Consider the following 13,938-nt stretch of genomic DNA (forward strand, 5'->3'; position numbering starts at 1 on the left):
GGAAGACGGTGTTAAAGGATATGTACCTGCGTCTGTGTCTGTAGTTACACGTTAAAGGAACAATCACTGAGTAATACAATGCAATACAATCGAACATCATATTGACTACCTAGCCATAGTACCACTTATGTAACATCCAACCCGTCTAAACACGCCGAAATCAACCTCCCCAAAACCCACCTCCTTCGCCGTCCAAACACCCCCCTCGCCCACTCCACCGCAGCTTGTATATCCCCATCCCCCACGCCAACAACCCCCATAGCCCCATGCACACCCCCCTTAACAAGCGTCCACGCAATCAAAAACGCCTTGTACGCATACAGCGCAACCCACGGAGCTTCACCGCTAGGATCAAGCGTAGTATCTAGGTACCGCAGGAACCAATCAACGTGCGGCTGGATCGCGGAGGATGTTGTCTCCTCGCAGAGGATTTCGGGGGAGGGGGAGAGGTAGGGATGTGTTGAGGCGGAGAGGACGGCGTCGAGGCTGGCTTCGACTATGCCAGATGTATGCGCGGGAGACCAGATTTGGAGCTCGACCATGGCGGTTTGGTAGGTTGCTGTGCAGAGGGCGGATTTGGGGGGTGGTATTCCGGTGGTTGGAGTGGTGGAGGGGCCCGTGGAGGGACAGGGGCAGATGAATGGAGTTAGTGTAAGTAGAGACGACCGCAACGCGCCAAATCGGTCAATGCTCAGCATCCCGGTCATGGTCGACCACCCGGAGATTTCGCGCGCGCTGGAAATGAGGAATTGGGTGATGTTAATGGCGCCGTAGGGGTCGAATGCCGGTATCGACGTCAGGCTCGACGAAGAGTCTTGAGAGAGAAACCGACGCACTGCCTCAGCATATTGTACAGCTGGCCCCTGCTGCTTAACAAGTTGGCGATGAGCCCATTCCTCTGGGGAAGTTGCAGTCCAATGCTCCGCTGGACAGGGAAGATCGTGTTTAATTTCGAGATGCGAGATCGATCGCGGTATCGAGAGGAACTGGTACCAGAGGGCATCGATCTGGTGGATTGCGAAGAGCGTGCGTTTGTGGGATTCTGCGCGGATGAATGTGTGCCATAGGGTCCTGAGGTCCTGCGTTGAGGAGGGTTCCATGGGGATTGGCTGCATTAGACCTGCGCTTCGGGCGAGTGAGATCATGGCGCTATGCATCTTCAACGCATGGGCGGAATCCGAGCCGCAGAGGTACATCATCGCGCAAATTTGGAGGAGGAGGTAGGATTGGACAGTGGGGATGTTGGAGGAGGCGGATGAGGACTCGGGGGTGTCGTCGGCGAGGAGGGCGCGGGCTCGATGGAAGCAGCGTCTTGAGAGATCTGCGTCGGAACTCGATGGATTGTCTGGGTCGTCGCCGTATTGATATGCCAGGGAGAGCATGCTGAGGAGGAGGTGATGGGGTGTTCGGTTGGCGTCGAATGTGGGCTGGTGGAGGAAGGGAACAAAGTGAGATACATGAGCGAAGAAGAGGTCGCAGCCAGTTGTAATCTGTAGAGACGAAGGGAACCAGTCCTCATACAAGTTGAGACCCGTAAAGTCGGGCGAAGGGAGATGCGTCTGCTTGAGGATTGAGGGTCCGGCATCCAGCAGAGTCTGCAAGTCCATGACGTCCTGCCCGATTCGGTCGATGCGAGGCTCGCTCATGGCCTCCTGCATCATGTCTGAAATGCTCTGCGACCTCTCTGCGCTCCTAGGCGTTTCTGGATTGCGCAAACTGTTCCAGTCGTCTATGGCCAAATGGCTCTCCTCTGCCTGGAGCAAGCCATCGTTGCTATCCGGTGGCGACACAGACGCCGATGCCTCGCGATGCGCCCTCTTCTTCGCCCGTCTTTGTTCATGCTCGGGATGTTTTCTCTTCATATGACGGATTCGCAAGTCCGGGCGTGAGAAGGTCGCTTGACAAAAGTTGCAGGGCAGCAGGGGCTCGTCCTGGGATCGGGTGTGGAGGAGGGCATGGCGCTTGAGGTTCTCGTGTCGGGTGAAGCGACTCTGGCAGATGAGACACTGAAAGGGCTGATAGAGGTCTTTAGAGACTGACATTCTCGATATTTTGTGTCTGACTGAAGTGTTGAAGAGAGAAAGCCCCCGCACGGAGGATCTCCGCCGGCTATTGATCGGTTACTCCAACTTTTCTTCCCATTTCTTTATCTGCAGCCTTGTAGTTTGTAAGCTTATCACTGCTATCATTATCATTATCATCTGTCGTAACAATCTGACCCACTGGTTATCACTATCTCTGACCAGTCACCATCTCCTGGTATTGCATCCTGGGAATCAAGCAAAGAACTGATTCGCCAGCCGGGGAAGCCCTAAGTGCTCTCTCAACGTGCTCCCTGTATAATCGCTCCTGAAGGTTCCTCTCCGCTGCAACTCGGGCACCACTCGCTGCGTGACATCGTCGAGGCCCTGCGGCAAGAATGGAAAGACAACGGTAAACCCGTCAGATGCCTCTTCCTTCAGCCAGGTCTCCATCTCCTCCGCAATGGTCTCCGGGGTTCCCACAAATGCTAGGCCAGAATAACCGCCTAGTCTCTGCGCCAGTTGCCTCACGGTAAGCTTCTCGTCCGCCGCAAGCTTGACCACGCCCGCTCGACTGGTGTGACTCGCGTTTGTCGGTGGGAGGTCGGTAGGTAGCGAGCCGTCAGGGTCAAATCCAGACGCATCAGTTCCCAGCGAAATAGACAGCGAAGCAATCGCACTGTCGTAGTGTACGAGACTGTCTAGCTCCAGTCGCTTCTTCTTCGCCTCCTCAACCGTATCGCCAACGAGTATAAACGCGGCCGGAAGAATCTTCAAGTGCTCTTTATTCCTCCCCGCAGCCACAGCCCTTCCCTTGATATCCGCATACAGCGCCTTCGCACCCTCGATATCCCTCGGTGAGCAGAACACAGCTTCCGCCGTTTCAGCAGCCAACTGCCGCCCCGGCTCACTCTGCCCAGCCTGCACAATAACCGGCCACCCCTGCACCGGGCGCGCGATATTCAATGGTCCCTTCACCTTAAGATCATCGCCCTTATGATCAAGAACATGCAATTTCTCCGGATCAAAATACACCCCGCTCTCCCGATCGCGGATAAACGCATCGTCCGCAAAACTATCCCACAACCCCGTAACAACATCATAGAACTCCCTTGCCCGCTTATACCTTTCGCTATGCTCAAGATGCTCATCCTCCCCAAAATTCTTCGACGACTCCGGGTTCGCCGTGGTAACAATATTCCACGCCGCGCGGCCCCCGCTCAAATGGTCCAGTGACGCGAACCGCCGCGCGACATGGTACGGCTCGTCGTATGTCGTTGAGGCTGTGGCCGCGAGGCCAATCTTGTCTGTTACGACGGACAGCGCGGAGAGGAGCGTGAATGGCTCGAAGGAGGTCACTGTGTGGCTGCGCTTTAGGGCTTCAGCGGGCATGTTCAGCACGGCGAGGTGGTCGGCCATGAAGAACGCGTCGAATTTGGCACCCTCGAGCTTCTGGATGAACGACTTTAGGTGCGCCAGATTGAAGTTTGCGTCGGGATAGGAGCCTGGGTACCGCCATGCGCCTGTGTGCAGGCTTACGGGGCGCATGAAGGCTGTGAGGTGGAGTTGTTTGTCGGGCATCTTGTCTGTCTAGCCAATGTCAAGATATCACTGCAGAGGTAATATAAAAGAGTATTTTGTGAGACCGAGGATAAGGGATAGCTGGGCCATAAGTATAGCCAGATTACAAATTCGGCAGCAATGGCGTAATCAGGGCTGCGATCGCGACATGAGGGGTGATCATTAATTACTTTAACATTGCTTATCTTGTCTGGCTATAGTCACTTACTGTCCGAGCTGACACAATCACAGGGGAGTAGCGAATCAGAGGACGAACTCTGGTTGTACAAAGCCTGTACATGGTGCCGGCAGGATATCGCAGATGAAACCATTGCCCTAAGTGGCCATGCGGCATGGCACCAGCCCCTGGGCTGCTCATTGTTTCAGAGCCGGTACCAAAGCAGACATCTCTACATTTATGCTTCATGCTTGGGGCATTTAGTACTATAGTACCATTCAGTCGAGCTTCCGGACAACTTAGTATTTGAGTGCTCGCTTCCATACGTTTTGGTTATTAGATGGATGTATTTATTTGATTTGATTTCCTCGTGTCCCCGAGATACAGAAGAGATGATCTATGGAAGAACGTACCCCCCATCAATAAGCACATCACTCCCCGTCATATAACTACTCGCATCACTAGCAAGATAAAGATAAAGCCCCTTAATTTCCTTCGTATGCCCCTGCCTCCCCAGAACCGCCATGCGGTAAGCCTCATTAACCGTTCCCGGGCTAGCCCCCATCTTGGTATCAAAGAAACCCGGGGAAACAATATTCACGCGCGCAAACTCGCGCCACTCGCGCGCAAGCGACTTGCCGAAATGCGTCACGAACGCCTTCGTCCCGTTGTAGATTGGCTGGTCCGTGGGGACGTTGACGATGTGCGCGCTCATTGACGAGGTTATGATTAGGTTGCCGGATTTCTGGCGCGCGAAGACTTCCCCGGCGAATTTTGCGCAGTGGACTATGCCATCGACGTTGACGGACAGTTGCTTTTTGTATTCTGGGAGGGTTTGTTCGAGGATTGGTTTTGAGATGGCCATTCCTGCACGGATGCGCCATTTGTGTTAGCGTTATGCGCGCGTGTACTCTATGTAGTATAAGAAGACATACCGGCGTTAGCGACAAAGACGTCAATCCGGCTGAAGTCGTTCACGACGGCCCCCATGGTCTTTTGGACTGCTTCGGCGTCGGATACTGTTATCGCAACTCATTAGACAGTCTGCTCTTCCTCTGAAAAGCTGAAGTCAGTTGGTCGTGTTCTATACGCACCGTCAACCTTATAAGCAACAGCCCTAATCCCAAACTTCTCGCTCAGCCCCTTTGCCTTCTCAATCGCAACATCATTCCTATAAGTTCTCCGCGTAAGCACAAACCCCTCATCTATCCTCGCTCCTTAACTGAATAAATAAAGGCCCAAACTCACGAATTATACCAAAGCGCAACATCCGCCCCCGCCTCAGCCATAGCCTCGGAAACCGCATACCCAATTCCATCCGCCGCGCCCGTAACAACGACCGTCTTCCCAGCCATCTTGAACTGCTCGAGGACATTGGTTGGCGTATCGGGGAATGGGCGGGGGAAGCCGTCGCGCACGACGGCGCAGTTTTCGTGGGTCATGGACATTTTGGCGGTGGAAGCGGTGGGACGGAGTAATGAGTAGGTGGCGTAAGGAGTAAGGTTGGGAATTGGTTTTGAGGATGTCAAGGATTTAAATGCTGGGGTTCTTTGCATGGACCGCGGCGGGGAAATTGCAAATGGTCGGGCCAGTCTTGCCCGGGGAGGAGGGAGGGGCTGGTATGCCTTTTGTCTGGGGTCGGCCGGCTGTCGACCGAGGGTTGACCCACCGTTTAACATCATCGCGGAGATGGCGCCGAGGGGCGCTGGAGGTAGGTCCGAATTTAGCCGTATGTCAGTATCGTGACATGTTTATCTACAGTGGCCATATAAAATTGTATAATCAGTAGCGAACTCAGTCTCGTGAAAAGCAGAACGGTGTTGTCGTCACTCTATTAGGGCTGTCAACATGCTAACCTTCCCCCGTGATCCGTCAGCCCAAACAACTACAGCATCGTATCAAAACGAGCATCAAGTCTACATCTAAAAAACAATCCCACCCCCATCAACAACAATATCCGCCCCATTAATATAACTCCCCGCCTCCCTCGAAGCCAACAACACCACAGCCCCCGTCAACTCCCTCGGCACCCCCATACGTCCAAACGGATTCCTCTCCGCCCAAATAGCCCTATGCCCCTGCAGCCCATCCCCCTCATTCAGAATCGTATCCATATAACCCGGGCTAATCGTATTCGTCCGAATCCCATACCTTGCCCACTCAGCAGCCAGCGAGCTCTTCAGCATAAGCAGACCCGTTTTGGAAACGTTATACGCAACCTGCGGCTGCGGGAAATTCACCCGGTGCGCGGAGATCGACGCGATGAATGTTATGCTGCCGCCTGTGCCTTGGTCTACCATCCGTTTTGCGGCTGCCTGCGCGCAGATAAATGCGCCTGTTGTGTTTACGTCGAGGACTTTTCGGAATTGGGAGGGGGGCATGCTTAATGCGTCGATGCAGCCGACTATTCCTGCGAAGCAGCAGAGGATGTCGATTGAGCCGAGGACGTTCTTTCCTTCTTCAAACGCTGCATCGACAGCCTCCTCATCAGTAATGTCCATCTTCGTCGTAATGATCTTGGCCTGCGGGAACTTGGCGCGCAGCTCCTCGATTTGAGTCTCTGATGTTGCAGGGTCCATGTCGACTATGAGGAGGCCGCTTAGTCCGTGCTCGAGGAGGGCGTTGCATGCTGTTAGGCCGAGGGTTCCGGCACCGCCGGTCACGACCGCGTTGCCTGTTACGCGGAAGCGGGATTCGGCGCAGCTTGGGGCGTCTTGCGCGGGTGGTGCGGTTTGCGATGAGCCGGTGCCGGAGCTTAGGGTCATTGAGGGAACTATTCGGGAGGCGAGGGCCTCGCGGTCTGTGAGGGTGGCCATTTTGCGTTGCAAAGGAGGATATGGAGTGGAATTCAAGAGGAGAGACGGAATTTGGAGTAGATAAGGGTATGCATGCAGGGACTAGGAGACCATACGAAAGGGGTAGCTTATACTATATGAGGCGTGCGGGGTGTACATAATGTTCGGAGAGCGCCCTGCCGATGGAGTAAGTGTATCACATATCATGCATGCGTCGGTGCATGGCGCTCCGATGCTAGTATACCCCCATATGACGTACCGGTTTGCATATCGGAGGTCCCAATGGGCTTTTTTGAAAGTGGTAAACGAAACACGAATCCATATAGATCACCAACTGCTGCTGACCTTTATAACATCTTTCCTATGATTCTTTCACTGGCTTCGTTGTACAGAAACTGCTTTGAGCCGTCTCCTATGACTTGGGTTGAGTCAACGCGCGTGTATACACTACTAGCCCACCATATCAGAGTTATCCATCGGCCCCTCGACCTAATTCCCCTACTCAGGCCCCCAAATAACAGTCTTAACCCCTTCCCCCCTTCCCGCACACTCCCACGCCTCAGTGGCCCTCTCAAACGAGAATTCCCTCGTAATAAACTCCCCCATTTTCTCCCCAATTCTGCCCCCCGGCTTTGTAGCAAGCCTAATCCCCAACTGAAAATCTCCCGGCCCATACCGAAAACAACCCCTCGCCGTAATCTCCTTCTCGACCATCTCAGAGATTGGAAAGTCGATTGTGCGCTTGCCCATCCCGGCCTGCACGTATGATCCGCCCATTCGGAGTGCGTGGATGGCTGTCTGTATGGATGGAGGGGCACCCGACGCGTCGATTGCGATGTCGATGCCGTGACCGACGCCAGAGTTGAGGTTGATGTCGAGGGCGTCAGCGTAGGTGGTTAGAATGCGGCGGGCGTTTTCTTCGGGTGGTTGGGTTGTATCGGGGATATAAGTCCGACTAACGTCGTCGCCAACAACGCGCTGTGCGAAAGAAAGTCGGCTCTCGTTCAAATCGACTGAGATGACAACTCGCGCCCCGAACTCCCTCGCCACAGCCGCAGCAAACACACCGATCGTCCCAGATCCAAAAACAAGAACCGTATCTCCGGGCTTTACATCAGCCAGCCGAACCGCATGCACCGCGACAGCCAGGGGCTCAATCAAAACCGCTTCCTTTAATCTAACCCCCGAATTCCTGGGAATCTTATAGCAGAAGTCTCCCGGCACAAGGAAGTACCTTGCCAGCGTCCCATGCAACCCCGACCCCGGATCCGCAGCGAACTTCATCCGCGGACACAGATTGTACCCCCCCGATTTACACCTCTCGCAGTGTCGGCATGGGTACCCCGGTTCTATTGCGACGATGTCACCCGGGGATAAGGAAGTAACGGTACTCCCGACGGCATGGATTGATCCGCTTGCTTCGTGGCCCATTGTTAGGGGGCTGTTGGGGGAGACGAAGGTGCGGATTCCGCCAGAGTGCCAGAAGTGGACCTGCGTTGGTTTCTTGTTAGTTTTGGTATTCTGAGGATACTAGTAGTTGGGTGAGGCGGTAGATAGGATCCATGCGTACATCGCTTCCGCAAACGCCGGTATATGCGATTTTGACTATGACGTCGTGAGGGTTTGTGATCGTTGGGAGGGGACGGTCTTCGAAGCGGGCGTCATGAGGGCCGTAGAGGAGGCAGGATGGGTTTGTGTCCTTTGCAGCCATTTTCAAGTATTTGGAGGAATAGATGAATGAGTTTCAAACATTTCCTAGCTGGCGGAGGAAATGTCGTTATAGGTGTTGATATGGTCGGTCGACAAGCCGACGGATGCCTCGTAGGGCCGTGGGAGACTGTTCCGATCAGCGCCACTGACGCCAGGGTGTGTTCTTAACTACGGAGGGAAATGCGATGCGACTCTACACAACGGGACTGAGGCCGAAAAAGGCGGGTACCTGCCTATCAAGGCGTGGATTTCCGCACTTATGCAGACCAGTTTGGATAGTAGTGGTGATTACCTGTGTAGCTGCTTTGCCCTACTAGTATAGCTATATTTGCTGGATCACTCCTCCCTGTTCTCCTTTGGCAATACCGTACTCAGAAATTCGCTGGGCGCTTGACACAGTCTTAAATGGATAGTTTACAGGCATCCAATATTTACGAACAGTGTTAATCTCTACCAGCGAGATGGTGTCCTGATGTGGTACCTTCTCGCTTCTGCCTTGTATCAAAGGCCTCCGCACGAAAGTCATCAATATAGCACCGGATATCTATCTGATGTAGGTCTCCCCGCCAAAAATGCCTCGGGACGAATGGTGACAAGCCTGTGCGGGACGATAGGTTGCCCAGAACCTCCTGGGGCAAATGTAGCGTGCTTGGCCGACGCTATGCATCATCCAGTGAAACACCAAAAAAAAGCAAATATAGCACCGCCAAAGTTGCAAGGCTGCGCCCGGGTTTATACGTGTACGTAATACTCGCAGACCCAACAGCCTCACTACTCCAGGTACTCCCGTCACCACCCAGTCTGCCAGAGTCTCTGTACAACATCATCTCCGGTTCTGTTTCTTGTTTTTGGAGCGCGCAAAGAGGCCAAACCCTGGCACGATCCTAGAAGAACTGACCGAGCTCGATTCACACGTGACGATGGAGCTGGCGGATCAGGAGACTGAAGAGTGGGGATATCGCGACATCGGTCGGTATGTATTCTGGCGACTGTATCACATCATTATCGCGCAGTCCATGCCTAATCATTTTGAACATGTAAAGTGAGGGCACCTTCCAAATAACATCAGACGCTCGACATCGCCAACTCCTCCTCGACGCCGACGAATTCGTCACGAAATATGAACTGGACGAGCTGCGCGGAGAGATCAGGACCGGCGCCCTATTACTCGACAGCCCGACTCACACCGGCTGTGTGGAACATTTGACGGATGAGGAGATCAGGATGCTCTCGTCGGAGGACCGGCCTCCGCCGTTCATCAAGGGCACGTTGAACTGGTGGTGGCGCTTTCCTTGTTTGTGTACGGTGGGGGGTCTTCTTTTGTGAGCCTGCCTGCCTGCCTTATGGGTTTCTCTCGTGCCTTCCCTCTTTGCAAGATGAAGTTGCATATAAAGCTAACACGTTGTTTCTACGCATAGCGGGCTTATGCAAATGGGTCACTCGTTGAACATAGCTACCGGAATAGCACCACCTAGCCCAGTCAATGTGATATCCGGAAAAAACGAATACGTGTCCTTGGCTTGCATGATCATCGGCTGCTGGTGTGCGGTTCCTTTGCTCAATTACTTTGGGCGTCGCGGCGCAGCGCTTCGGGCGGCGGGCGTCTGGCTCGTGGGAACAATCGGTGCCTTGATTTTTACAAATACGGCCTTGGACCTGCTGAGCTTATCCGGCATTGTGCGTTCAACAGTCAATGGGATGTTCGCCTGCATCATGCCCATGTACCTCGCCGAATCGAGTCCCTCGCCGAAACGCGGGAGTTTTATGGTTGCGTGGTACCTGTCAGTCCCCCTTCCTATTCATTTGCCAGGTGCTGCCGGGGAAAGAAGTGGCTTTGCTAATGCTTCAGGGTTTTCAGATCTCAGTTCACTGGAGCTCTCCTCGCGGGGGCTTGCCTGGGGTACGTCGGTTTTAGTGGGCTTGGGAACGAATGGATGAGCCTCCTATACCGGCTCCTGATTCTCCCTGCTATAGGCTTCGTGGCCTGTATCTGGGTCTCATCAGAGTCGCCTTACTGGTGCACACGACAGGGGAAGATGCGTCAGGCCCATGGTGCACTGAGCCGGTCCCGGGACATCACTGTCCAAGCCAGCCGCGATCTATACCGAATGCACTTGTTTTATGCACAGCAGAAACGGGCATCCAAGGGCAGACGCGAGACAGTCAGCCTCAGCCGACTTGCGCAGGTGCTGGCGAACTATGCGATTCCTGCTTTCTCCGGCTTAGTGGTGAACGTCTTTGCCTCCTTGGTTTCCATCTCCGCGACTTCCGTTGGCACCTCGCGTGAAGCTGCCACTGAGCTGGCCCCGTATACTGCACTTCTTGTGTTCAGCAGCTGTCTCGTGGCAATTATGCCTCCTATGATGATCAACCTGGTGGAGCGTGTAGGACGACGCAGCTTGACATTGACTGGTATGGCTCTCACCTCGCTAGCCCTTCTAGTCACCAGGTTGCTCGCCTGCAGACTCCCTGTGCTCCACCCAGTGCGCTACCTGGTCCCTCCGCTTCTACTCATGGGTTTCAATGGGGGCCTATCCTTGGCTTACCAAGTCTACATCGATGAGATTTCCTGTTCAGGCGGCAGCGGTAACTTTCCATCCCCTTCCTTCCCCTATGTGTATCACCTTGTTAATAGTACATCAGAAACCACCATAGCAGCCACGATGACCGGGGTGATAATACGAGGAGCTATTTCCCAGTACTCGGTTGCTAAGATCATCGAACATAAGAGAAACGCCATGCCATGGACCAGTCTAAATCTCACCCTGGCTGCCCCTCTAACCCTCCTTTTGTAGGTTCAACTTTAACTTCACTAGAAGAGTTGACCCTAACTCTCCCCTCAATCCTTCCTCCTACTCACTTCGCTAACCTTTTGTACATCAGTATTCTGAATGTTGTGCTCGCACTTCTACTCTCTGCTGTAATGGTCGAGACCCGGAGATCCTCGCTAGAGGAACTCAGCGCGACTCTCAATATCCCTGTATTCAGTCGTGCTGCATACCGCGTCCGAGTCTATCTTCCCTACCTTTTTAAACGGTTTATTCTTTGGCGCTCAGTGGAGCTACAGCCGTTTGAGCAGACTCGGTATGCCGACGGCATGGTGCGCTTGAAGGACGATAATGTGCTGTCTGGGCTTGTGATTGCAATTTGAACGTCCAGAAGATGCCTTGCTCGTTCAACGAGGTGCATGTTCACAGTGATATTGACATTTGTCTCGTATAGAAAAGAGAGCTTCCTGGGGGGCAAAAATCCCTCTTGGGATATGGATGATAATATAAATCCGCATCGAGTAGTACTGTCAAGCAAGCAGCGAGAGTCCTCTGGGTTTCGCTGAGACACAACTGATCTTTTCATTTCATAGAGCAATTGTCATCAACCCTAATTGCATCATCATATTAAAATATGTTGAATCCAATCTCTCTAGCTGTTGTTATGTCTAGATGCATACAGGTTCGATTTCGGGATCATTTGAGATTGTGTCAAGAACCTCTCCTCCTATCTTATGTTGCCTTGATAGTCCATATGCCTAGACTAGCTCTGCAGAGGCCAGGGTAGGCTCCTCTTGAACCGCATCCACTGGAGGCGTTTCTCCATTAATAGCACCGAGCTAGATGCAGAACCCAGCGAACAGTCTGCCCCACGTTCAATAAGGAAATGGACGACATCCGTCCGACCCCGCTTCACAGCCTCATGCAAGGGCGAGACCCCCTCGTCATCCATCTCATTCACATCCGCTCCACACTCCACCAACCGCTCAATAAACCCCATAGAAATCTTTTCCGACGAAATCGCTACATGGAGCGGCCTGCGCCCATCAGGCCGCGGCGCATTGGGATCCGCGCCCCCATCGAGTAACACCCGGGCTTTATCTTCCCGGTCCAGACCCAGCGCGTAGAGCAGTGGCGCTAGCCCGCCCCGTCCTAGGATATTTTTGCGGGCCCCAAGGTCAAGCAGTGCCTCTACAGCGCGGACATCTCTCAGCCGCGCAATAGCCATATGGAGTACTGTGTTTCCCGTGCTATCCTGGGCGTTGATATCGACACCCCGCGCGGCAAGCAAGGGAAGGACCTTTAAAAACGAGGCTGAGTCTCCGCGGTGTGTGGCGAGGTGGAGTGCCGTCTCGTGGTGCTCGGCAGTCTTGAAGCTCGTGTCTGCGCCGTATTCCAGGAGCAGCTGGACTGTATCCGATGACGCTTGCTTTGCAGCGTGGTGCAGTGCTGTATATCCGTTTCGCATGCGGTTTGGGTCCGCGCCGGACTCGAGGAGGGCGCGTGTCCGCCGCGGGTCGATCTGTGAGAGTGAGGGTGTCGATGTAACTGCGAGGAGCTCGGAGGACCAGTAGTCCTGGTAGTTCATTAGTGGTTACAAACTTTTGATGGGGGTGGTAGTTTTGTATACCAACCATCGGTAGTTGACTGGTACTTGAATCACTGAGCCAGCGGGTTTCCGTTTGAGAGATACTCTCGGAGGTCAAAAATGCCCCTTGCCCCGCTTGGTTGGTTGCCGTATAGGCTGTGACAGGGACTGCTTCCTCGATACGGTGGAACTCGGATTGGGGCTGACCCTCGAGTTCAGCATCCCGTCCCTGTCCCTCACACGCGACAACGTCCCATTGTTTCAGCAAGTCAACGGACGCTTGTGGTCGGTCTTCCGGCATAGGGCGCATCAGGAGCTTTATGAACGCCACGCAAGATCTCCCCACGCTCTTTTCAATAATACAGGATTCGGGAAAGGGGATGTCGCCTCGCCAGAAAGCATTGAGCTGCTGAAGCTCTGGAAATGGCAACTGCTTTGTCAACATATAGTAAAGGAGACATCCCAACGACCACATGTCAACAGCATTGGAATAGCTCGATTCTCTCTTTGAGTCAAACAGGAGTTCTGGCGCCATGTATTCTGGCGTGCCGACGCGGCTTCTCAGGTCCGTTCGACCGTCGGTATATTTGCTGACTCCGAAGTCTGCTATCTTGACCCAGAGCGGGTCTTTTTGTGCGACGAGGATGTTCTCCAGAGAGTAGGTTAGAAGTAGTTCTTGGACCAAGGTCAGGTTATAGGTACCTGCGGCTTGATATCACGGTGCGTTATCCCTAACCCGTGCAATACGGCGATCCCCTCGAGTACCTGAACGGCAACAGCTCTGGCTAGGGACTCCGGTACAGGCTTCGCAAAACATTGGTCAATATCCCCCAGTGCGCAGTACTCCAATACCAGCGAGACTCCATCGAGGATGTCAAACCAGCCTAGGAACCCGACAAAAAGGCGGGTATAGTCATGTCTAGATCGCAATGTCAGCGGCCTTCATGACCAACACTGACCCCGAGCAAGATACACCTGGGCAAGTGCCCCTTACCTACCCGACATCTCTAACGACCCTGGCCATGGTCTTCAACTCCAAACACTCGTTCGCGCTCGCGCCGGTGGTCTTTCCCTGCCCTTTTGGACGGAGGTATATCTCCTTGACCGCCCTGAGTTTCCCGGTAGTTTTGCACTCATCGAGATAGACATTCTTATAGACCGTGCCTCTATGCGAAAAGTAGAGCTTCCGGGTCCATAGTGTTGTTACTGGCGTTCTCGTCCCCAAGCGATCATCAACCTCGTAGGTGATCTCTCGGCGTCGATCGCCGAGATCGTTGATTTCGAGTCTGAACGGCGCGACCAGATCCATGTCTTTGGG

General features: G+C 53.8%; 7 protein-coding genes across 7 annotated transcripts; 1 reads left to right on the forward strand and 6 right to left on the reverse strand.

Moving 5' to 3' along the window:
* Positions 1 to 125: 125 nt before the first annotated feature.
* On the reverse strand, positions 126 to 2,042 carry BDV17DRAFT_301114 (C2H2-type zinc finger protein; the record flags this gene model as incomplete). Its single annotated transcript, XM_073764188.1, has 1 exon — positions 126 to 2,042. One exon carries the CDS (start codon positions 2,040 to 2,042, stop codon positions 126 to 128), a length of 1,917 nt encoding a protein of 638 aa, XP_073618990.1.
* Positions 2,043 to 2,276: 234 nt separating this feature from the next.
* Positions 2,277 to 3,602, reverse strand: BDV17DRAFT_301115 (LLM class flavin-dependent oxidoreductase; the record flags this gene model as incomplete). The annotated part of the gene is made up of 1 exon (XM_073764189.1): positions 2,277 to 3,602. The coding sequence occupies one exon, from the start codon at positions 3,600 to 3,602 to the stop codon at positions 2,277 to 2,279; it is 1,326 nt and encodes a 441-aa protein (XP_073618991.1).
* Positions 3,603 to 4,100: 498 nt separating this feature from the next.
* On the reverse strand, positions 4,101 to 5,367 carry BDV17DRAFT_255011 (uncharacterized protein). Its single transcript, XM_073756872.1, has 4 exons — positions 5,008 to 5,367; positions 4,854 to 4,930; positions 4,695 to 4,778; positions 4,101 to 4,626 (listed from the first exon to the last, which is right to left on the reverse strand). Exons 1-4 carry the CDS (start codon positions 5,313 to 5,315, stop codon positions 4,157 to 4,159), a joined length of 939 nt encoding a protein of 312 aa, XP_073618992.1. The 5' UTR covers positions 5,316 to 5,367; the 3' UTR covers positions 4,101 to 4,156.
* Positions 5,368 to 5,601: 234 nt separating this feature from the next.
* BDV17DRAFT_255013 (oxidoreductase, short chain dehydrogenase/reductase family) lies at positions 5,602 to 6,842 on the reverse strand. Its single transcript, XM_073756873.1, has one exon. The coding sequence runs from the start codon at positions 6,573 to 6,575 to the stop codon at positions 5,682 to 5,684; it is 894 nt and encodes a 297-aa protein (XP_073618993.1). The 5' UTR covers positions 6,576 to 6,842; the 3' UTR covers positions 5,602 to 5,681.
* Positions 6,843 to 7,052: 210 nt separating this feature from the next.
* Positions 7,053 to 8,359, reverse strand: BDV17DRAFT_301116 (NAD(P)-dependent alcohol dehydrogenase; the record flags this gene model as incomplete). Its single annotated transcript, XM_073764190.1, has 2 exons — positions 8,125 to 8,359; positions 7,053 to 8,045 (listed from the first exon to the last, which is right to left on the reverse strand). Exons 1-2 carry the CDS (start codon positions 8,263 to 8,265, stop codon positions 7,053 to 7,055), a joined length of 1,134 nt encoding a protein of 377 aa, XP_073618994.1. The 5' UTR covers positions 8,266 to 8,359.
* A 659-nt stretch (positions 8,360 to 9,018) lies between these two features.
* BDV17DRAFT_215981 (major facilitator superfamily domain-containing protein) lies at positions 9,019 to 11,667 on the forward strand. The gene is made up of 6 exons (XM_073755511.1): positions 9,019 to 9,237; positions 9,308 to 9,586; positions 9,683 to 10,045; positions 10,123 to 10,850; positions 10,908 to 11,055; positions 11,148 to 11,667. The coding sequence occupies exons 1-6, from the start codon at positions 9,185 to 9,187 to the stop codon at positions 11,413 to 11,415; spliced, it is 1,839 nt and encodes a 612-aa protein (XP_073618995.1). The 5' UTR covers positions 9,019 to 9,184; the 3' UTR covers positions 11,416 to 11,667.
* A 128-nt stretch (positions 11,668 to 11,795) lies between these two features.
* On the reverse strand, positions 11,796 to 13,929 carry BDV17DRAFT_279822 (kinase-like domain-containing protein; the record flags this gene model as incomplete). The annotated part of the gene is made up of 4 exons (XM_073759779.1): positions 11,796 to 12,608; positions 12,667 to 13,269; positions 13,323 to 13,539; positions 13,619 to 13,929. 4 exons carry the CDS (start codon positions 13,927 to 13,929, stop codon positions 11,796 to 11,798), a joined length of 1,944 nt encoding a protein of 647 aa, XP_073618996.1.
* Positions 13,930 to 13,938: the final 9 nt, after the last annotated feature.

The sequence above is a fragment of the Aspergillus undulatus genome, assembly GCF_047715775.1.
Source record: "Aspergillus undulatus strain CBS 261.88 unplaced genomic scaffold BDV17scaffold_7, whole genome shotgun sequence".
Classification (NCBI taxonomy): Eukaryota; Fungi; Ascomycota; class Eurotiomycetes; order Eurotiales; family Aspergillaceae; genus Aspergillus; species Aspergillus undulatus.

What these genes read in the sequence shown, in the direction of transcription:
- BDV17DRAFT_255011 (XM_073756872.1), bottom strand. Translation starts at nt 5,315, where the DNA reads ATGCAAAGAACCCCAGCATTTAAATCCTTGACATCCTCAAAACCAATT. An exon ending in TGTTGCTTATAAGGTTGACG is followed by an intron (nt 4,779 to 4,853) that starts GTGCGTATAGAA and finishes TTGCGATAACAG; the next exon opens with TATCCGACGCCGAAGCAGTC. An exon ending in CGTCTTTGTCGCTAACGCCG is followed by an intron (nt 4,627 to 4,694) that starts GTATGTCTTCTT and finishes GCATCCGTGCAG; the next exon opens with GAATGGCCATCTCAAAACCA.
- BDV17DRAFT_255013 (XM_073756873.1), bottom strand. Translation starts at nt 6,575, where the DNA reads ATGGCCACCCTCACAGACCGCGAGGCCCTCGCCTCCCGAATAGTTCCC.
- BDV17DRAFT_215981 (XM_073755511.1), top strand. Translation starts at nt 9,185, where the DNA reads ATGGAGCTGGCGGATCAGGAGACTGAAGAGTGGGGATATCGCGACATC. An exon ending in ACGGTGGGGGGTCTTCTTTT is followed by an intron (nt 9,587 to 9,682) that starts GTGAGCCTGCCT and finishes TTCTACGCATAG; the next exon opens with CGGGCTTATGCAAATGGGTC. An exon ending in TTTATGGTTGCGTGGTACCT is followed by an intron (nt 10,046 to 10,122) that starts GTCAGTCCCCCT and finishes CAGGGTTTTCAG; the next exon opens with ATCTCAGTTCACTGGAGCTC.